This window comes from Acomys minous (genome assembly GCF_964271855.1).
Source record: "Acomys minous genome assembly, chromosome: 15".
NCBI lineage: Eukaryota > Metazoa > Chordata > Mammalia > Rodentia > Muridae > Acomys > Acomys minous.
Genome location: NC_140497.1, coordinates 57,400,880 through 57,423,174, shown reverse-complemented (window position 1 = coordinate 57,423,174; position 22,295 = coordinate 57,400,880). Strand labels below are relative to the sequence as shown.

The window sequence follows — 22,295 nt, the reverse complement described above, 5'->3', positions numbered from 1 at the left end:
TCAGTCACACACAATCACAAAGACACACATCATACACATACATATTCGTACATGCTCACATATATATGCTCACATACATACACTCACATATATAGGCATACGTTTATACTCACACATTCTAAGATACACACACACACACACACACACACACACTTCAGTACCTTCCCCTCACAGGTCAGCGATTGGGAAGGAGAAAGCTTGGCAAGGGAAGGCTATGAACCAAGGTGCAGCTCACTCCCTGGGACGGGGACCCTAGCCAGCTGTCAACAGCATTGCTCCAAAGAGAATGCTTAAGTCTGGCTACGGGAGGGGGTTCAGAGAAACAACAGTCATGCTGGTTTTGTCAGGAGGACTGCGTCACGTGAAAGACAATGAAGTGGACCCGCCAGGTGTCAGGAAGGGACTGGGAAGTGGGGGTTTCTAGAAAATGCTGGATTCTTCCTTCCAGTGTCACCAACTGAGAAAGAGACTGCAAGTGGGGGCGGGCTGCAGCCAGCGACACGCAGAAGTGCGGGGCGGAGCGAGAGCAGGAAGGAGGAGGAAGGAGGGAAGAAAGGAAAGATCGCGCAGAAAGGTGAGGAGGAGAGGAGAGGGGACCCGGGGCTCAGGTTGGGGTTGTGCGCGTGGCCGCGGCGGCGGTAGGGGTGGGGTGGGGGTCTGCAGTCGCCGGGTGTGCAAGGGGTGGGGGGGAGCACCCACCTGCCCCGCACAGGTGAGCACACGGGGGGGGGGGGTAGCGACGGCGGGAGAGGTGGCCTGGGTCAGTGTCTTTTTCTGCTGGTTTTCCTTCCCGGGTCTTGGGGACTTGGGCAGACAGCAGGCAGGCCTTTCACTAGCTGTGCCGCTCCGCTCCGCTCCACGGTGGCCAGTCTCTAATTCTTCCCTGCGGGCTTCCTCTTCAGGTGCCACCAGTTCCTACCACCCCAAGCTGGGGTGCTGGCTAGGAGTTCTGCAGGCAGCCTTCTTAGACGGGCCTAGCCGTGGAATCCAGCTAGCTGATTCTGGGTCAACCTCCCCTCCCCCGCCTCAGGCTGGGTCATGCTGCTGTTGCACCCTTAGTCCCCGCCCCTCCCCCCCCAGCCCCGTGTGTGTGTGTGTGTGTGTGTGTGTGTGTGTGTGTGTGTGTGTGTGTGTGTGTGTGTATAGCTGCACCCAGAAGGCAAGGCTTGCCCAAGAGCACAACTGGGTTCTGGAAGGCCCAGCCTACCAACACTGAGGTGTGTGTGTTTGCTTGTTTTCTGATTCTTGGGATGGCCCTGGATCTGACTGTAAGGGAAAAAAGTAATTTGGCTGTAGGTGGCAAAGATTTCCTAGAGTCTTTCTTTAAAAAAAACAATCCATGGCTGCTCTGACAGCTGCCCCCCTACTGCTCACACCCCCACTGTGCCCTGGTCCCTGCTTTCATCCTTCATTCCTGCTCAACTAACAGGCGACAAAGCCGAGGCCCAGACACTTGGTGTCCCTTGTTCCAATGGCCACGAGTGGCAAGGGAAGTCAGAATTAAGACTGTCCTGTTGCAGGAGATTGTTCCAGACACTTTTTTTGTTGGTTTGTTTGTTTTGTTTGTTTGTTTTTCAAAATAGGTTTTCTCTGTGTAGCCTTGACTGTCCTGGACTAACTTTGTAGACCAGGCTGACCTCGAACTCACAGTGATCCACCTGCCTCTGCCTCCCGGGTGCTGGCATTAAAGGCGTGCGCCACCACCGCCTGGCTGTACCAGACACTTTTCACACAGCACTCGGGTGGCAGAAGCTGACAGATCTCTGTGAGTTTGAGGCCAGCCTAGCCTGCATAGAGAGTTAGCGGACAACCCGGGCGACATAGTGAGACTATCTCAAGGGGGGAGGGCACACAGTCAGGCTGTTATAACCATCTTTAGTATGTACCACCCCAGGGCATCTTGTTACTCCACACAACACCAGGCACCCAAGATGCAGTGTTCAGTGAAGGGCCCTGGACTTCTAGTTCTTGGCATTGAGTCACTGACGCAGGAAAAGAGATCCTGTATGAACTGTCTATTTAGTCGCAAAGGCAATGGGGCTCAGCGCTAAGGTCCACCTGGAGCATGCCCATCCTTGCCAGCCTCAGGCCACCTGGACACAGCTGACCAGCAATTCCCTGGTGGCTGCTTCAGCCCTTCCCTCACAGTCGTTTCCCTGACCTATGGTCCTTTTATTTGCTCATCAATGCTCCTTTGGGTTCAAAGTTCACATTTTCCAGTACTCTCTGTAGAGGAAGGTGTTCCTTGTTTATTTAACAGTCCTCTCTAGGACGGCAGTTTTCAAATTCATCGCTCCAGCTCCCCCCTAATCTGAAATTCCAGGCCCAGGTCCTCAGGTATTTTAGTCTTCACTGGCTAATTCCAGGGTCTGCACCCCGCCCATCCTCCCCCAGCACCTAAATCCAATCTTTATAACCCAATTTTTCATCTCCACCCTTCCTGGTGAAGTCTCAATTTGGGTCTTTGGTTTCTTACCTAGCTAATTTAATCACTGTGTTAAACTAGCTGTTCTGCCCTGGGACTCCCCAACCCCACCCTTATGCTCTCAAAAGCTCAGCCTCACAGTGTCCTTGGGGTCTGCATACCTGATGAGGAGGGCAGACCTTTATTACTCTCTTTCCTTAGCATCCCGTCTTGTCTTGGACCTTCTCCTAGTGAATAACTATTGACCTACCAGTGACCCCCTTTAATCTGGGCTCCTCATAAAGTGAATTTATTCTGGCCTTTGTAGCCTCGTTCTTGGCATAGCATAGACAGTCAACAAACATTTAAATAGTTATTAACTTTTAATAACACTTTGAGACGTTTTACAGGCACAATTTATAGGCAGTAAAAGATGTGCACAGTGTGCCATCTCACTCCGCTCTTAAATCAGACCTGTCACCATGTGTGAGTGTACATGCATGTGTTTATGGGGGTATGTGTAGGTGTGTATTGGGGAGTCGTTAGAAATTGAGATCGTAGGGGCTGGAGGGACAGCACGTACTGCTCTTATAGAGGACCTAAGTTCAATTCCCAGCACCCACACTAGGTGGCTTACAGCTGCGTGTACACAGCTCCAGCTCCCGGGGAATTTGACTCCTTTGGCCTCCATCAACACCAATACTCACACAATTAAACATTTTAAATCTTGTTTTTATAAAAAAAAAAAAGAAAGAAAGAAAGAAACTGAGATGGTAGAGATGGTAAAAACAACCCAGTGGGTAAAGACTCTTGCCACCAAGCCTGACCATTTAAGTTTGATTCCTGGGGTCCACATGACAGGAGAGAACTGACTCTTACAAGTTGCCCTCAGACCTCCATGTGTACATGTCACAATGCATCCTCCACTGTATCCCCAAAATGACTGTTTTAAAATTTAAGTTTATAGATGGCCGCAGGTTAAAGCTAATAACAAAATGAAAATAGATAGTGTTCTGTTAGTGCCGTTGACAGCAGGGGTGACATGAAGCCTGGAATATAAATAGCCAGACCTGGTACAATGCGTCTCTTCTACTTTCCTTAGTCATCCGACCAAGGAGAAGTCAAAGCACTCACCAGGAATCAAAGAAAGGACTACGTCATCATGGCCTCAGTGTCCACTCATGGAAACCAGGAGAAAAGTCCCCACTTGCCACCGTTGAGCAAGCAGGTATGGTTTAGCTTGAGAGTCTGCCATCTGAGGAAGGCTGTCACTAGATCCTGTCCTTGGAATCATCTGACTGTATGTGTGTGCGTGTGCGTGTGCATGTGCGTGCGTGTGGTGTGTGTGCAGGTGTATATGGATACCCCTGTACATGGAGCCATCTTCCTTAGTCTATATCATTTTAAAATTTTATGCCTTTACTATTTGTTTGCTTATTTATTTATTTAATTTATCGTGTACCGCCCCCACACTTGCCATGGCAAGTGTGGGGAGGTCAGGGGACACCTTGAATGAGTCAGTTCTCTCCTTTTCCCACGTGAGTTCAGTGGATTACACTCGGGTCACCCAGCTTGGTCCCCAGGGCCGTGGCCTGCCGGGCTGTCTCACCAGCACTCCGCTCTGTGTTTTGAGGCAGGCTCTCTCACTGACCCTGGAGCTCAGTCAGCCAGACTAGCTGGCCAATAAGTCACAGGTGCCCTTGCAGACAGACCCATGCCACCACACGCAGCTTTTCAAGTGGTTCTGGGGATTCGAACTCTCTTCCTCATGCTTGTATGGCAGGCACTTTATACCAACCAAGACATTGCCCAGCTTTGAACACTTTTTATCAGCCCAGCCCTTTGTCAGATGGACTCGGGGAAGAAGGCGTGAGGAAGGAAAATGTGTCGGGCTGTCTTGAAAAGCCTGTTACACTTTTGTTTGCGAACTCCTTTCTTTGCTCTGAGAATCGAGCTTAACTCGCTCACCGAAGCAGTGGCTGAGCAGGTGTTCTGAGGGAGAGCAAAGCTACGCCTTGTCTCTGACAGAACGGCACAGTCCCAGGCTTATTATCCTGAGCATATGCTGCTGCAAGCTGCTTTCAGCATAGCACTGTTCGTAGTTATGAATTAGCCGTCATATTGAGTGCACACATGCTAGCTTGTTAGGAATGAGTGTTGTGGCTCAGGACCTTGTGGATGACAAGGAGAGCCGGTGTTTGGTGGGCTAACTGGAGTTCATGTTCTCTGGAGTCCACTTTTCAAGCTAAACATGCTATCAGGAGGAGAGAGCATTTAAGCAACAAAGCACGGGAGAAACAAACAGACCGATGGCGACAGGTCACAGAAGGGTGCCTTTGGACACCTGAGCAGCCTCTGTGAAGTAGAGAGCCATAAAACATTTATGGCACTACTGAAAAAGATCTCCTAAGATCCACCCAGAGGTTACTTTCTAATCTTGAATGCTGGAGCCGCAGAAATTATGGTGGTCAGATCTGAACGTGTTGTACATGTTGGGAGGTTTTCCGTATTTCTGCTGTAGCTACTGACAAGACAAGAAACAAATACAGATACGGTTTGATTTGTAATGGAATTTTGCCTCAATAAACCCACTGTGAGTTGAAACTGTTGTCTGTTTAAAATGCGACTGGGAACCCTAGTTTAGCGCTATGGTCCACTGCTATGTTGAGGATACTCCTTGTGATCTCATGGCTGACTTGAAGCTGGGCCTCCATGCTGCTGCTCAGCATCACGACAGGCTAGGACAGGTTTAAACTTCAAAGTGTTTGGTAGTTCCTACTGGGCGAGTATCACTTTCAGAACATGTGTCTTAGTTAGGGTTTCTGACCAAAAGCAAGCCGGGGAGGAAAGGGTTTATCCAGCTCACAGTTCCACATCACAGTTCATCATGAAAGGAAGTCGGGACAGGAACTCAAGCAGGGCAGGAACCTGGAGGCAGGAGCTGATGCAGAGGCCATGGAGGGGTGCTGCTTACTGGCTTGCTCAGCATGCCTTGTTCAGTCTGTTTTCTTTTAAAACCAAAGACCACCACCATGTGCTGGGTGGGTCCTTCCCCATCAGTCAGCACTTTCTTAATTGAGGTCTCCTACTCTCGGATGGCTTTGGCTTGTGTCAAGTTGACATAAAACTAGCTAGCACAACATACTAAAGTAAAAAATTTTTTAAAATCTGAACCACTGGGCTAAGGGGATGGCAAAACACTCAGGGAGTTGGTGAAATGCCTGCTGCACACACATGAGGGCCCGAGTTTGCACCCTCAACACCTACGTAAAAGTCCAGGTGCAGCACACACCTGTGATCCCAGTGCTACAGAGACAGAGGTGGGGGGTCCCAGGGGCTTGCTTGCCAACCAGCTTAGCCAAATCAGAGAGCTCCGGGTTTAATAAGAGATGCTGTTTTTAAAAAAATGAAACAAAACAAGACAACACACACACCAAACAACAAACAACAACAAAAATGTGAAAAGAGATACACACCTACTGTCAACCTCTGGCTGCAACATCTATACATATATGAACATGTATACTTACACACACACACACACACACACACACACACACACACACACACACACGAACCACTACAGCAGGACCATCTGTGTTTACTCTGGGAATGGGGAGGAGTGCTTGCTCTGAGGATCCAAAGTTTAGACATATGAGCTGTTGCCTGCCCCATCAGTGCATGGCCATGGCTTCTGATGGCTGTGAGTCATACTGACGTCTGCTTTCCTCCACTGTGCTGAAAGGGTGTACAGAGAAATGAAAGAGAGGCACCAGCTTGCGCTGTTATAGAAGCCTAGGCGCCACAGGGTCCTTCTGGCCTCTCGGTGCATCCTTGTGCGTGTGTGCCTGGACCACCAAATGGTGACCAGCATCCGCCTTAATAGCCACAGGCAAAGAAAGAAAAACAGCAGTGGCAAGATCAACACATCTGTCTTCACCACAGATGCAGCACTGAGCTGAAGCTTAAGACCCCATAGGCCGAGGAACAAGCCAGCATTGTGATAATGGTGAGCCATGGACGAGAGCAAGAGCCTGGCGCCCGCAGCAGCCAGCCTGGGAGAGCCATGCTGCACACCCTGGTCTCTGAACCGCAGACATTCCACCTTGTCTGAGTCTATGCAGCACAGCCAGCTGGAAAGCAGTAGCAAGTGGCCCCTGGTCTGTGCTGGCAGCCAGCCAAGAACAGGAGAGGAAATACGATGGAGGTTTTCCTCATGGCGTGGGCTTGGTACTGTCTAGCTTTCGTCTATTAGCTTGACGTTGAGATAGGATCTCACTATCTGGCCCAGGCTAGCCTTGAACTCAGGACCCTCCTCCCTCAGCCTCCCGCATGCTTGTGCTCAGTTAACCCATGATGGATGTCTTTCTCTACAGAGCCTGTTGTTTTGCCCAAAATCTAAACTGCACATCCACAGAGGAGAGATCGCCAAGATTATGCGAGAGTGTCAAGAAGAAAGCTTCTGGAAGCGAGGTACTCTCACCCTCTGGGTATTTTTTTAAGATTTATTTATTTACTATGATGCATACAATGCTCTGCCTCCATGCAGGCCAGAAGAGGTGAACAGATCACATTATGGATGGCTGTGAGCCACCATGTGGTTGCTGGGAATTGAACTCAGGACCTCTGGAAGAGCAGTCAGTGCCCTTAACCTCTGAGCCATCTCTCCAGCCCCTCTGGGTCTTAATTAATACTTGAATAATCAATAATTTAATAGTATACTGTTCAATTTAGTAATGTATTAGATGATAAACTTATTAATAATTCATGATTTAATAATTAATGGTGCAACAATAGAAAGCCTCCGTGTCCTGCTAGAACAGAATCATGAGGACCAATGGATTTTGAGAAGGAATTTTGCATGAGTCCCCAGAGGACTTGGGAATTTATGGGTGTTTAGAGTTTGAGTGCATGCCCTGCTCTTCAGGCAGAAGAGATATGCAAGCACCTTACCTCACCCAGTAAAAACAGATGTATATGTGGCTCTTCCCTTCACGGAAGCGAGAACACAGGCTGAAGACATTATGTAACATGGCTTACTTCCACAGAGTAGAGCTTCGTCAGGCTCATCTGGACCTCAGTGCACAGCCCACACATAGGGAACACCTCAGAAATGCTTGCTGATTGGGCTGGGCCTGGCAGCATCCCATCAACACGCCCCTCTCTGCATTACTGTTTTCTGCTGAGTTGCTCCCTCATCCCAGGATCGCCTTGCATAAGACAAGGCTGTGAATTGACACTGTATTAAAATCCCTTTTTTGGTTTAAAATTTTTTTTGATAATTTGACATTTGGATGGGGCCTTACGGGACCTAGGTATTCATACCAGTGCTGTGTATGGTTCTGACAGAGGCCTGACCGAGACTTCACAGAATTCTTTTTTTTTTCTTTTTTTTTTCTGAGACAGGGTTTCTCTGTGTAGCCTTCGCTGTCCTGGACTAGCTTTGTAGACCAGGCTGGCCTTGAACTCACCATGCTCCACCTGCCTCTGCCTCCCAAGTGCTGGGATTAAAGGCATGTGCCACCACCGCCCGGCCAGGATTCTTCTTGATGTCATAAACCATCCGGAGTCTGTCACGACCACTTTAGAAGTTGGCTTTCATTACACGTCACTATGATTATTGATTGTTTTTCTAGAATCCTAGGTCTTTTCTGATAACCCCTGAGCCAGTAGCTTAACTGACCTGGTAGGTTCACACTTCAGCGTGACCCATTAGCGCGCCATCTGGTTCCTTGTGATGGGAAAAGTGGCTGCTATCGGACTCGCCTCGGTTGCTAGGAAGGGCTAACTGCTTATCGCAGCTCTTTGCTTTCTGAGGAGGCCATGTGACACATCACGGGAGAGCTGGAAACCCTTTATGTCAGACAGCCTTGACTAAACACTGCATGTGTTTAGCAGGAGCGAGCCTGTTTCTGTCCTCCCATGTGCCTCTTCAGGCAGACATCCAACCGGGGGGCAAAATGTTATGAAGGACAAAAATCAAAACAGAAACAACAGGAAACTGCCCGACATTGAAACCAACTGGACAGTCAACACAATGCAGAATCCTTGATCTTTCACACTGGAAAAAGGCCTGCAGCTAGGAAGGACATTTTTGGACTAGTTGGAGAGATTTGAACATAGGTTGTGTTTCAGTGACAATCATCCCTCTTGAGCCTGAGTAATCAAACAGAAATTTCTTGACTATGCTAGTGGCATTGTGGTTTGTTCTGGAGGCATTAACTTAAGTGTAGAAGCTACCTGTTTAAAACCTTCAGTTATAAAGAGTGGTGGCGTTTGCAAATCTCAAATGCCTCAGGGGGAAAAAAAAATAACGAGTGATGCAAAACACAACATAGGGATGTACCCAGAGATAAATCTGTAATTAATGAATCTAAGAGAAAGCTCTACAGAAGTTCATGGTTTGCTTTTCTAAATTTATGTAGGATTTAAAATATCCTCTTTTCTGAGGAGACGGGAAGGGAGGATGGGAGGAAGAGGGAGGGATGATGGGACTGGGAGGAGAGGGGAGAGGGAGCGATAATTGGGATATAAAGTGAATAAACTAATTAATTGATTTAAAAAAGAAAATATCAAAATATAGCCAGGTGGTGGTGATGCCTTTGATTCTAGCACTTGGAAGACAGAGCCCAGTGGACCTCTGAGTTCTAGGCCAGCCTGGTCTATAGAGTGAGTTCTAGGACAGCCAGGGCTACACTGAGAAACCTTATCTTGAAAAACAAAAAACCAAAAGTATATATATATATATACATATATATATATATATGTATATATATATATGTATATATATATATATACATATATATATATATACATATATATATATATGTATATATATATATATATATCCCAAATTTATAGCTAAGCTCACACACTAAGATTGGATGTAGAGCTGTTGGAGTCGTCTGAGTGTAGAGTGTTCAGTGAGCATGGATGTCAGGGATCAAATTGAATGTGGGTGTTGGTTTATATTAATGCTGGGCATCAGGCTGAGCCACTGGGATGAATCCCAAGAAAATCCTTCATGTAGTTTGATAAAATATATATATATATATATATATATATATATATATATATATATATATATATATTGAATAGTAACATACAAAGTGAATAAAGCTGGATGTAATAGTGCACACCTTTAATCCCAGAACTCTGGAGGCGGACGCAGGTGCGTATCTGTGAGTTCAAACCCAGCCTGGGCTACAGAGTGAGTTCCAGGACAGCCAGGATTACACAGTGTCTCAAAAAAAGAAAGAAAGGTGAATAAAACTCACTGCCAAATTCAGTAAGATAAAAAGTTTAGAATAATTATCTCTAATTCCTAGGAGAGGGGGCTGAGTTGTTTGTCTTTTTAAATTGTATTTGGGGAGGATGTGCACGCATGCATGCGCATGCACTGTGGTCACAAGGGCTCAGGTTGCCATGCATGGAGATGCCTTTGTACCCGTTGAGCAGTCTTGCCTGCCCGAGGAACCATGTGTTAAGATACTAATATTGAGGGGCATTCGTTTGTTTGTTTGTTTTACAGCTCTGCCTTTTTCTCTTATAAGCATGCTTGTCACCCAGGGACTTGTTCACCAAGGTAAGAGTCAGTATTTACTAACTCCTTAACTTCAGAGAGCCTGTGATTTTGTTTTTGTTTTTTTGTTTGTTTGTTTTGGTTTTGGTTGGTTGGTTTTGGCTTTGGTTTTGGTTTTTGTGGCCTTCCTTGCAACCTTTTGACGTTTATCTTTTTGACTGAAGATTTTGCTTTGGGAAGGCCTTTGTCTGCTTTTAACTAAACTTTCTAGCTCTGCAAGAGTTCCTTGCCTTTGGAAAGACGGAATGTATTTGATTACTTGATAAAGGGAAATTCAAGTTACCAGTGGCATTGAGGTTGTTAATGGACTTTAAAATAGATATTATCATTGATTTATTTTTCATCTAAAGAGGGACTTTAAATGGAGAAGGGGACCAGGAGGCATATTAGAGAGATGGCAGTGTGAGGTTTAGACTCAACATAATGGGCTTTGAAGACCCAGGAAAGGGCCATGGATGTAGCTGTTCCTGTTGCCATAGCAACAAAGGATATAGTCTGCCACAGTGGGGAAAGGGTGAGGCAGGAACATGAGGCAGGTGGTCACATGGTAACTATAATCAGGCAGCAGGAGGTGGGAAGAAGCCAGGCTATGAATCCTCAGCACCATCCCCACCGACTGTTTCCTTCAGTGAGGCTCCACCTCCACTGCCTTCTGAAACAGCACCCCAGATGCAGACCACATGTTCAAACACACGAAACTGGGGGCGGGGGATGGTCATTGCACACTCAAACCGCTGAGCTGAGGAGTATGGGGGCTAGCGTCTTTAGAAAAGAAGGCAGCTCATTTAAAGGACACAGTTACCACCTTGGCTTTGACCTTTGACCTCAAGAACTCAGAGATAGTGAATTCACATTATCTTAAGCCACTGAATTGGTGGCTATTTCGTATGGCAGACATAGGGCACTCGAACAGTGCCTGTCTCTTAGAGAAGTCAGGGCAACTGGCCCTGTGTAAGCCCATCTTATCAAAAGCCACTAATTGCCATGATTTTTAAAATGTCTGGGGGAGGGGGGACGTAAGAGAGATGTCATTGAAGAAAGGTTAAACAAAACAAAACAAAACAAAACAACCCAATGTCTACAAGCACAAGGGGAAAGAAATATACTGTTTCTTCTTCTTTCTTTTTTTTTTTTTCTTGAAGATCAGTGTCACATGTCTAGAATATTCTACTTTGGTTGCTATTATCCTTATCCATAAAGGTCTCATAGTAATATGGTTTTATTTTCATAACTTGAAGACAGGCTTTTTGTAGAAATGAATTCACCAATTAATACCAAGAGTTTTATTGAATTAACTTTGATGCAGAAATATGGTAAGATTCTGTGAAGTGAGATCCTATAAATATCCACCTGCCCGAAATCTATTCAGCCTCTTGCATCTGTGCTAGTCAGTGTTGTATGTTAGCTTTCAACAGCGGCTAAAATAAGTCACTGTGAGCTCAACCGCTTAAGATCACATACGTGAGCTGAGCGGTGGTGGCACACGCCTTTAATCCCAGCACTAAGGAGGCAGAGACAGGTGGGCCACTGTGAGTTAGAGGCCAGCCTGGTCTACAAAGTGAGTCCAGAACAATCAAGTCTACACAGAGAAACCCTGTCTCAAAAAACAAACAAAAAAAAAAGATTGCCTACGTGGGGCTGGAGAGATGGCTCAGTGGTTAACTCTCTGTAACTGCAACTCTAGTTCCAGACGATGCAACCCCCTCTCACAGACATACATGCAGACAAAACACCAATGCAAATAAATTATAGATATAGATAGATAGATAGATAGATAGATAGATAGATAGATATCACATACATTTATTATCCAGAGGCCAAAGTCAGAATGGGTGTGGCTGGGCTAAACTCGGGATACGGGTACAGGTGTGTCTACCCTGGAAGTTCATCTTCTTTCCACTCTCCAGCTTCTAGAGGCCACCTACACTCCTTGGCTGGTGGCCTCTTCCTACGTCTCTAAAGCCAGCTATGCCGAGTCAAACTTTCCCACCTCTGATCTCTCCCATATCAGCATGAACAAAGACTAGCGAGATGCACCATTTTCACTCAGTATCCTGAGAGATGGGCTCCAGGACCCCAGGGACCCAAATCAGCAACCGTCAGGATTATGTTTAATCCACCTGGCCCATTCAGAACCGTCTGCCTATTTTAAGGTTATCTGACTAGGCCACTCAATTCTATTTTATGCCTTAATTTCCCTTTCTGTAGTATACCATGCCTAGAGTTGCCAAAGATTATGGTGTGGACATATTTTTAAAAGCCCACTATTCTGCCTAGTGCCTGGCACAAAGTGCAATGTTTTCATTTAAAAATCGTGATGGGATAGGTATGGTAACACCCGCCTTCAATCCCATACCACTCAGGAGCAGAAATATGTAGATCTAGGAGTTCAAGGCCAGCTTGGTCTACATAGCAAATTCCAGGACAGTGAGGGATAGATAGAGAGGCCTTGTCTTAAATAAATGAATACATAGATACATAGATAGATAGATAGATAGATAGATAGATAGATAGATATGAATTAAATTGTGAGGTATATATGTGAACCTCTCATTTGAGTTATTCTTTTGTTTTTTGTAGGTTTTTTTGTTGTTGTTTTGTTTTGTTTTTTCAAGACAGGGTCTCTCTGTGTAGCCTTGGCTGTCCTGGACTTGCTTTGTAGACCAGGCTGGCCTGGAACTCAGAGTGAGCCACCTGCCTCTGCCTCCTGAGTGCTGGGATTACAGGCGTGCGCCACCACACCCAGCTGAGTTACTCTTAAAGGTAGAGTGTGGTAACTAGTCTCTTTGAACAAATTTAAACCAGCCTTTAATTGTGGGGTTCATATTGTTCCCCACATGTTAAAGCCAATGTTTACCATTTTCCTAAGACAGCTTCTGGGAGTTAACTTCAACCCTGGATTGATTCATAACGCTTTTAAAACCATTTCGTCAGATTAATAACGTGCACATTTTAGAAATGTTATATCTTAAGCTTTGATTTTCTTTTTTACAAAATCAAATAAATTATTAAATGAAATAATGCATTTCTATATTACCCTTCAGGTTATTTAGCTGCTAATCCAAGATTTGGATCGTTGCCTAAAGTTGCACGTAAGTCATAAAAGCAGATTTGGGCTGGAGACGTACCTAGGTGGCTGAAGCACCAAGGCCCAGAGTTCATGTCCCAGCAGTAAAACAAATGAAGAAGCAGATTCATTTTGACAAAGTTTACAAGAACTAAGGATATGAACATCCAGCCCAAGTGTGTTGCCTGGCCTGGCTCTTACAAAGCACTCTGGCCTGCATTTTCCTGGGTTACCCCAATATTTTCTGACCTTCCGGTTAACAGCTAGGACTTAGGCCACAGACTTCTTTAAAGCATGAGCCAAGACTAGCAAGACATATAGATTCTCTCGGTGCCCATGACACCCAGGGACCCAAATCTCAGGGGCTCAGGTCTCTCTTACAAGTCATGTGCTGTTTCCATTCTAAAGGTTCACACTCTTCTGTGTACTTTAAGGACTCTCCAGTTACCTTTAGCCCGTGATACAATGCAAACAGCGCGTGTGTGGTTGTGGGATGACACGCTTGAGGAACGATGCATGAAAGGCGCGTGTGTGTCTGGAATAGACGCATCTTTTTTTCTTGAGTAACTCGTTTTAGTCTGCCGTTGGCTAAGCACACAGCTATGGAAGCTATAAGAGGGCTGCCAACAGCAGAGCTGTTTGAGTGGCAGATCCATTAGGAGGGTTATGCTTTGGTTCTCTTGGCTTGATCAGTCTTTTAAAAATATCATTTAGAGTGCACATTAAAACGTGAGTACTGGGGCTGGAGAGATGGGTCAGCGGTTAAGAGCACACTGACTGCTCTTCCAGAGGTCCTGAGTTCAATTCCCAGCAACCACATGGTGGCTCACAACCATCTATGATGTGATCTGATGCCCTCTTCTGGCCGCAGGTGCACATGCAGGCAGAACACTGTATACATAATAATAAATAAATAAATCTTTTTTTTAAAGTGAGTACTCTTTAAAATCAGAGATATTTTAAATGAGATTTATTGCCAATTCTGGATTTCATCTTTTTGATACACGTAGATGGTTTGTGCTAGAAGAATTATCCAGTTTGTGAACTGAATCTCACTGCCAGCTGGAGATTTCTTTTACAGGAGGTTCTCCTCTCTATAACTTATTTTCTGAGGCCAGGGACGTGGGCCGGGGCAGGGGGGCAACAACTCCAAAAGGCTTCACCACTCAGTGCCATAGAGGCTACCTGTAGCCACAGCCCAGACCCACCCTCCCTCACCTGGCAGCCTCAACCGGGACAGCCCCAGTATGTTCTCAGCCCTGGTCCTCCTGATGTCAGCTCAAAGCAGAGCTCAGAGAGTCCCCAGTGTTCAGACCTGCCCTTAGTCGAGGCGCATTTTAACGTAAGGAGGACCAGTGTTAAGAAGGTGCATGCAATGGTTAATGGACAGGATTCTGAGCTTCTTAATTGTCTGCCTTTGCTAACCTGCTTTTACAGTGGCTGGTCTCTTGGGATTTGGCCTTGGGAAGGCTTCCTACATAAGAGTGTGCCAGAGTAAATTCCATTTATTTGAAGATCAGCTCCGCGGCGCTGGTTTTGGTCCCGAGCATAACAGGTTTGTAGTATGATGGAGGGACTGTAATGAAGATGGTGACAAGAAGTGAGGCAGTGGGGGGCGTGGGGAGTGGTGACACAAGCCTTAGTCCCAGCACTGGAGAGGCGAGGAAGGTGGATCTCTGTGAGCTCAAGGCCATCAGCCTGGTCTGCATAGTGAATTTCAAGACAGCCGAGGCTACACTGGGAAACCCTGTCTCAGAAAACAAAAACAAACAACTCCCCCCCCCCAAAAAAAAGATAGAAAAGGAAAAAAGAAGTGAAGCATTACTCACTGTAATATTAAGTACATTAATAATTTTATTTCTTAAGAAAAAAACTCTTTAACCCTCAGCCTTTGATTTATTGCCTTAAACCTTCAATAATTTATTTATTATTTAGCTTAATCATCCATTTCCATTACGCAACATGCATTTAATGAGCACCTACTACAGTCTGGCCTTGTACAGATCTCTGAGGAATTCCTTTGTGAGCAGATGTGGATTTTGTCATTGCACAGTTGCTCAACATTTAAGCAGTCTTCCTTGCTACAGAGCTCCTCAGAGTCTTTAATATCACACACAGAGAGAGAGAGACAGACAGACAGACAGACTGACTGACTGACTGACAGACTGACTGACTGACTGACTACTTGTCCTGATACCTGTATTTATTCTCAGGGCACAAGCAGTAGGACTGGAGTTTACAGCAAGTTCTGTGTACTCTGGGAGACTTGGCTTTTAAGCCAGGTCTACCCCAGTTTTCTTAAACTCTCACCTTCAGGTTTCCCATCTGTCTAAAATGAAGAGCAGAATAATTTCCCCAGGGTGCTGGGAGGAAGGAGAAGACATATTCAGGATACTCACACAATTATTACTTCTGTCGTGTCTCAGAACAAGTTGGGGACATCCCTCTAAAGGCCACTCACTTGTCACTTAATTTTAGAGAGCATCTCACGTAGCCCAGGCTGGCCTCAAACTTGCTCTGTAGCCCAAGGATGCCCTTGAGCTTGGTCCCCTCCTCGATCTCGCTCCTGAGTGCTGGCGTGGCAGGTCTACACCACCACAGTCTATCGTATGTGCTGCTGGCCTTCTGGACGTCAGGAAGCACTCTACTGAACCTGCCACAGTGTTCACTAGACTCCAGAGCTGTTCACACTCTCTGAGACGAAGAGGAGACTTCAGCATCCCGTTTGTTTCCAACCCCTGACATTTCTTTTTACAGTTGCAAGGCCAGGAGAAGGCATTAGCTATGTGTTTACAGACAACTCCAGTGTTGCTCCATCCTTGCAAAGCTGTGTTTTGGAGTCAACTCACAGAGTCGTTGGCCCAGGATTCTGATGTGTACAGGGAAAACAAAGAAAAGCGTTGTCAGCAAAGGAGGCAGTGTGTTCACTCTTTCTTTCCTCTTCGTTTTTCATTTTGGGAGTTTTTCTTGCTATTAACCCAACATTGGTTTTTGGAACGATGATGAAATCTATATTTTCCAGACAGTCTCGAGACACTGTTCTGTACGTCAGGTATTAGAAGGAGGTGGTTGGGGTTAAGTGGTCTCCAGGGCTCTTTCAGCTCAGCATTCTGTAGCTGGTTTGCTTGCCTAGCTCCTGACATCAGAAGCTGCAGTCTGGGCTGGCATTTGTGCATGGTGACCAGTGGCTAAGCCCTGAGTGAAAGGCTCACCTCTCACCTCAGAGGCAACAGTACATGAGGCCACTTGATTTTCTCATGAAGTAAAAGTACAGCAGGCTCCTAATGGCATTGCAGTCCAAGAGAAGGCAATGCGCATTTGTTGCTATTTTTTTTTTTAGATAATCTCACTATATTGCCCAGATAGGCCTCCTCTCAGCCCAGCTCCCAAGCTGTGGGACTACAGGAGTGCACCACTACACCTGGAATACTTTATGATTTATTTTTTGTGATGGTAGAAAGTCCTCCAGTGATCAAGTTCAAAGAGTCATGTTGAGCTTTTGTGGGACTCTGAGCACAAATTCAGCCATCTGTTCCAACATAAACATCATTATTGAATGATATTTTGGGTAATTGTAACCCAAGAAACAATTCTTATTCCATCTTTTAAAAAAATGCAGGGGGAGACCTGGTGGCACTCAGAGGAAGGACAGCAGGTTACCAAGAAGAGACTTGATACCCTATGAACATATACAGGGGGAGGTAATCCCCCTCAGGAACAGTCATGGGGGGGAAATAAGGGGAAAATGGGAGGGAAGGAAGAATGGGAGGATACAAGGGATGGGATAACCATTGAAATGTAACAAGAATAAATTAATAAAGGAGAAAAAATTCAAAAAAAAAAACAAAGGCAAAAAAAAGCAAGCTTGTGAACAGTAGAATCATTGTTTATGATGGTAAGATGAGAGCTTAGTGAGCTGGGGGATGGAAGAAACAGACACACACACACACACATACACCACACATACACACACACACACACACACACACACACACACACACACAAACAAACACTTTGCATTGTTAAAGTATGGGTCACCATCTATTTTTGCTTCTCTTCTAGGCACTGCCTGCTTACCTGTGAGGACTGCAAAACCAGGCGTGGATTAAGTGAGAAGGAAGGGGCACAGCCATCCGCTTCCTAAACCGTGTCTGTGGTTTTCAATGATTTTTAAACCTCTGAATTTGTACACATTTAAACTTCCAAGTGTACTTTAAGATAATATACTCCTACTGAAAGAGAAACCTTGTAATTCTCTCATTCCTTTGACGTGTTTGCCATGGAAAGCTCTCGCTTGACTTGAGCATGGCATATTTTTCTTTTCCTTTAGAGCACGCCGGGAGCCATCACACAGTGCACAGGATTGAACTTACACCCCGCCTTGCTTAGAGCTTCCTGAAAGAATTTTGAGTAGCTTCTGGGTAGTCCTCCCCGCAAGCCCTTCACTCTGCTTTTTACTCCCTCAACTCCCCCCCCCCCAAGTGGTCTAAGCTTCTCTGGTAGAAACCAGGAATGATTGATGTGGAAGTTAGTTGGGAAGTCATAGCCCAAAGAAAGCACATGCATGTGAAACTAGAAAGCTAAGAAAGGTTATGTTCAGTATTTGAAGTCCATCCTAAAGTCTAGGGGCTGAGATCTGTAACTCAGTGGAAAAACCTTCTTGTGAAGGGGTCACCCTAGAGACCTGTGTGATCAACGTTGACTTGGTGGCTCATCACAAAGGTGGAGCTGCAAAATTGTCCATCATCATGTAGGTGACCTGCTTGGCTCATGAGTCCATCTCATGGTCAGCACTCAACAGTGTCTACTTTTACCTTGACTAGTGGTCTCAGAGCAGAAAGACAACTTCCTAACCTGTTCTTTTAGCGAGTAGCTTCCTGGAAGGACCACTGGAGGAGGCAACTAACTCTGAAAATAAGAAGCTATTGGGATTTCCGGGAGCTCAGAGGCAGCCAATGCAATGGCGTGAGTTAGACTCCTTCCCCAGCCATGGCTGTTACATGAGAAGTGTGGTCCTTCCTTTTTGGAACCTTTTGTTTAGGCAGCTTGGCTGAATCCCATGTGAAAGGTGCCCTTGCATCTTTGCAGCTTCTCAGGAAAATGCTTTGTCTACGTATCACCAGTTAAATATGGAGTGTGGGGTGTGTGTGTGTGTGTGTGTGTGTGTGTGTGTGTGTGTCGGTGCTCAGTACATCTGAAAGCCTATGAACTGTGGGAGTAAAAAGGGAAATTTCATCAAAGGTTAATGTTTGGTGTGAAATTTTTCATTTTGAGCATCAAAAATATGTGGAAGTTTATTTTTGTGTGAACATTAAATGAATGAGATGGAGTGATTTGACCGAATTGATTTTTATATGACATATCCTGTTTGACAGTCAATAAATTCTATTTCTGGAAATTAAAAGGCAGAGCCAATATGCTAGCTTTCTCTTCTTTTGTTATGTCGGGAGTCGAGCCCTTTGTTCATGCTATACAAGTGTAGGAGGTGCAAACATGCGTGTGAGCACAGGTAAACACCAGGGAGCCTGGAGTGTTTAACACACAGGGTCCTTCCTTCAAAGGGCAGGATGCATAACTTGTTATCTTCCCAGAAGGCTGGGCATAGACATGGCTGATAGTTGAGTGACCTTTGCACTGTGTGGCCAAGACCACACCAGAACCCCCCACCCCACCCCCAAATGTGAAGGTTTTGGTTTGGTTTCGTTTTGTTTTTGCAATTTGTCTATAGAATCCATCTTTATAGAAGGTGTCACATGTAGCCAATCTGTAGAACCCATCTATAGATGGTGTCACTTGTACTTTACAAAGAATTTTAATGTAGTCACTTCTGCTCTTTCTTTGCCGTACTTTACTCCTCAGGGAGATTTATATGTGCTTTATTGTGTACAGAGGATTGTCCCCAGGAAAGTTTTCATCAAATTGTGCTGTGCATAAATATGTCTAAAATAAACTACTCAGAGGCAGACTCCCAAATTTTAAACCAACACTGACTACTTAGTTGTGGTGAACCAAACTTCTTTCTTCCCTCCTGTGGATGTTACTGTTTTGGCTGTGGTGAACACACAAAACACACACACACACACACACACACACACACACACACACACACACACCCTACACTCCAGGCCCTATTCCGGATTCTTGAATACAGTTTGGCTCTTACAAGTAGAAGTTAGTGATTAAGGTCACTCAGCTCTTGATAACAATGTAGAATTCGGCACCATCACTTCCTCCAAGGCAGAAAGATATCTCTCAGGAACTAGTCAATGTTACCGGTCAGTCCCTGGCAACTGGGGAAAAAGGGAGTGTCACTATCAGCAATAGAAACTTTTTATTTTGTTAATTGTTGACATCTTTATAGTTCCCAGGCACATTGAGTTTATTGTTTGGACTGTCTACTTTTCACTAAGTGGACAATTTACTCTTGTAGTGCTTAACTAATGAGATCTTGGTGTGAGAACCAGTCCACAGGGAGATCCTGGAAGGTCTCCCAGGAGGCCTTGATCATTGTGCGGGTCCTCAGTACCCAGTAGGAAGCAGGCATCTGGAGCAGAAGTCTGCCGTGGTGCCAGCACTCACCACTGTAAATTTGTAAAAGAACTCTCATACTTGGGTTGGGGTGGGGCTTGGGGTGGGGTGGAGGAATGGCCAAAACCCTTGGCAAAGGACAGCAGGTTTACACTGCAGATCCAGTTGCAGGAAAGCAAAAATCAACTGAACAAAGTGCTAAAAGTCGCCCCTAGCCAGCCTCATCCAGGGACTCTCCCTATGAGAAAAAGCGTGAGACGTAACTCATTATTGATGCTGCTCAGTTCACAGTGTGCTGATCAAGCTGCTGTCTGATGAACATAACATTTAGTAGACCTAGCCTACATAGCAGCATACCTGGGCCTTGCCCACCCTAAATGTGCTAAGAACAGGGTCTACAGTTGGATAGTAATCTAAGATATAGCCTGTTTTATAATAGCATTATCAGATTTGGACTGAGAAACAAGACATTTCATTGGTCACCCTCACATTCTCACCCTAATCATAGAAAACAGGTCAAATCCTCATAGATTAGAGACCATATGTATATTAAAGATAACTCATGGGAATTAAAATGTAACGTTAACTTACTTTATCCCTGGACGTACCTAAAGAAGAAACAAATTTGCTATATGAATTGGTGAGCCGGCCTCACACATTTAAAGTGTCTAGATACAGTGATGTGTTCTCAGCAGAGAATGACAGTGAAGGAAGATCCTCGCTCAGCGACATATCCTTGGAGCACTCCAGGGATGTCTTCAGAGTGCATCTATGGTCTTCGGGGACCAAGCTGATCCCAGTATTTGCACACCATCGTAAGCTCTAACGAAACTAAGCTGTCCTGAAGCCCTGATAATAGGATTGCTTACCTTTGTGCCAGAAAGGCTGGGAAAGCACCAATCCACGTGTGGTGTGTACCCAGGCCGATTTCGAGGAGTTCGTGCTGGGGGACCTAATGTCTTTATAAGATTATCTAAAAAGAGGCAATTAGCAGGGCCTACAAAGGGTCCATGTGTGTGTGTCCAATGAACACATAAGCGACAGGATCTAGTATGTTTTCCTTACTGAGGAGAAAATCATTGTGAAAATGTCAAAGGCACAAGCACAGAATCAGAACGTGAGTAAATAGGAATGTTTTTAAAGTAATAAGGCAAGTGGATCACTGTGAGTTTGAGGCCAGCCTGGTCTACAAAGTTAGTCCAGGACAGCCAAGACTACACAGAAACCCAGTCTCAAAAACAAAAACAACAAATTAAAGTAATAAGAATAAAGACTTGTTCTATTCTGGCTTACACATGAGGAGATGGCTACAAAGGATATTTAAATTTTTAAATATCCTTTAAAAGAGAAGGTGTGCATCTTGAATTCCAGCACTCAGGAGGCAGAGGCAGAAGCAGGGTGATCTCTGTGAGTTTGAGCCCAGCCTGGTCTACATAGTGAGTTCTAGGACAGCCAAGGCTATATAATAGAGACCTGTATCAAGAAAAAAAAAATGAGGAGTTGGTCAAATACGCCACCCTGTTAACTAAGGCAAACATTTGTCTCCCAAGGTTGTCCTAATTTGTGTGATCCTGGAGTTCAAAGCTAGAGCTGAAGTGTATTCTATATAAAATGTTATTTCCAAATAAAAACAGGATAACTACCCTGTGTTTGTTTCCTTTGTGCAAAGAATCATAACATCCAACAGGATTTACTATATATGTCAGACATACAGCCATCAAATGTACACATTACGTATTACGACGTGACATTGTATGCAACGCTTCTTACACATTTTTAACATTCTTACTTAGACAAGGATGTTCTTTCCATACTGTGGCAATAGATGCCATCCACCTTCTATTAACATTACAAGAGTAATGAAATATGACTTAATGAAATGTAACACAAATATGTCGTTCCCTTGATACTCATTTAGTGCAAACTGCTAATCAGCAGAAACTTCTCCAAGCTTCAGTCAGAAAATGCAATGTTGTGCATTTAGAGCTGGCAGCAATTTCAAAGACTGACCCAAAGGTTGCCAAGTCCAGGGTCAGCTAGACTGTGCAACTGAGTAGAGAGGCAGGGGACATATTAAACACAGGCGTCTGCTTTGCTTCTCCCCTTCCACATAAATATTTCAATCTTTGGGGTCCACCCCCCTTGTCTTCTTTTTTGAGGCTGGACTCAAAGTTACTGTATATGGAGGTAACCTTGATTGATCCTCTTGCTTCTGTCTCCAGAATTACGCTGAGTCAATCATACACTTAAAACACTGAATGTGCGTGCTCTGTGTGGTGTCACTGCCCAAGGCGTGGGAGTGGAACGGAGAAATCAACCCACAACTTCCTGGTGCCCACTCTCAGCACCTGCTCTTGGCCTTCAGATCCACCTAATGCTACCCCACTCCACGTGGAGCTCCCCTCTGCTCTGCGCCCTGAGGCACGCAAGACTCCGGGAGCACCACGCGCACTATCTGCCGCCCCTTGCTGCGGTCCAGCCCGCAGCCCAGCAGCCCAGCAGTTCAGAGCCTTGCTTTGCCCATCACCCACCAGGGCCAGAAGCTCCTCCAGGACAGAGTGTTTGGCTTTGGGTTTTCTCTGAATCCCATGCACAGTTCTTAGGCATCTAAGTGCTTTGTAAGTATGTGTCACCCTCGGTGTGTGATTCCCTCGAAGCTGCTCCTTTCGCCCGATAGCCTTTGCATCCTGAAAAGCATGCCTCTTTAAATTGTG

At 45.4% G+C, this 22,295-nt stretch overlaps 1 protein-coding gene across 2 annotated transcripts; it reads left to right on the top strand.

The window, feature by feature from the left end:
* The first annotated feature begins 385 nt into the window (after positions 1 to 385).
* On the top strand, positions 386 to 18,463 carry OCIAD2 (OCIA domain containing 2). Of its 2 annotated transcripts, XM_084759342.1 has the most exons (7): positions 386 to 574; positions 3,507 to 3,632; positions 6,781 to 6,877; positions 9,936 to 9,989; positions 13,031 to 13,078; positions 14,491 to 14,608; positions 17,116 to 18,463. In XM_084759342.1, the coding sequence occupies exons 1-7, from the start codon at positions 428 to 430 to the stop codon at positions 17,195 to 17,197; spliced, it is 672 nt and encodes a 223-aa protein (XP_084615468.1). In that variant the 5' UTR covers positions 386 to 427; the 3' UTR covers positions 17,198 to 18,463. The 2 variants fall into 2 exon arrangements, with proteins under 2 accessions (XP_084615468.1, XP_084615469.1); XM_084759343.1 differs by lacking the exon at positions 386 to 574 and having other exon boundaries at positions 3,613 to 3,632; positions 9,958 to 9,989.
* The last annotated feature ends 3,832 nt before the right edge of the window (positions 18,464 to 22,295 follow it).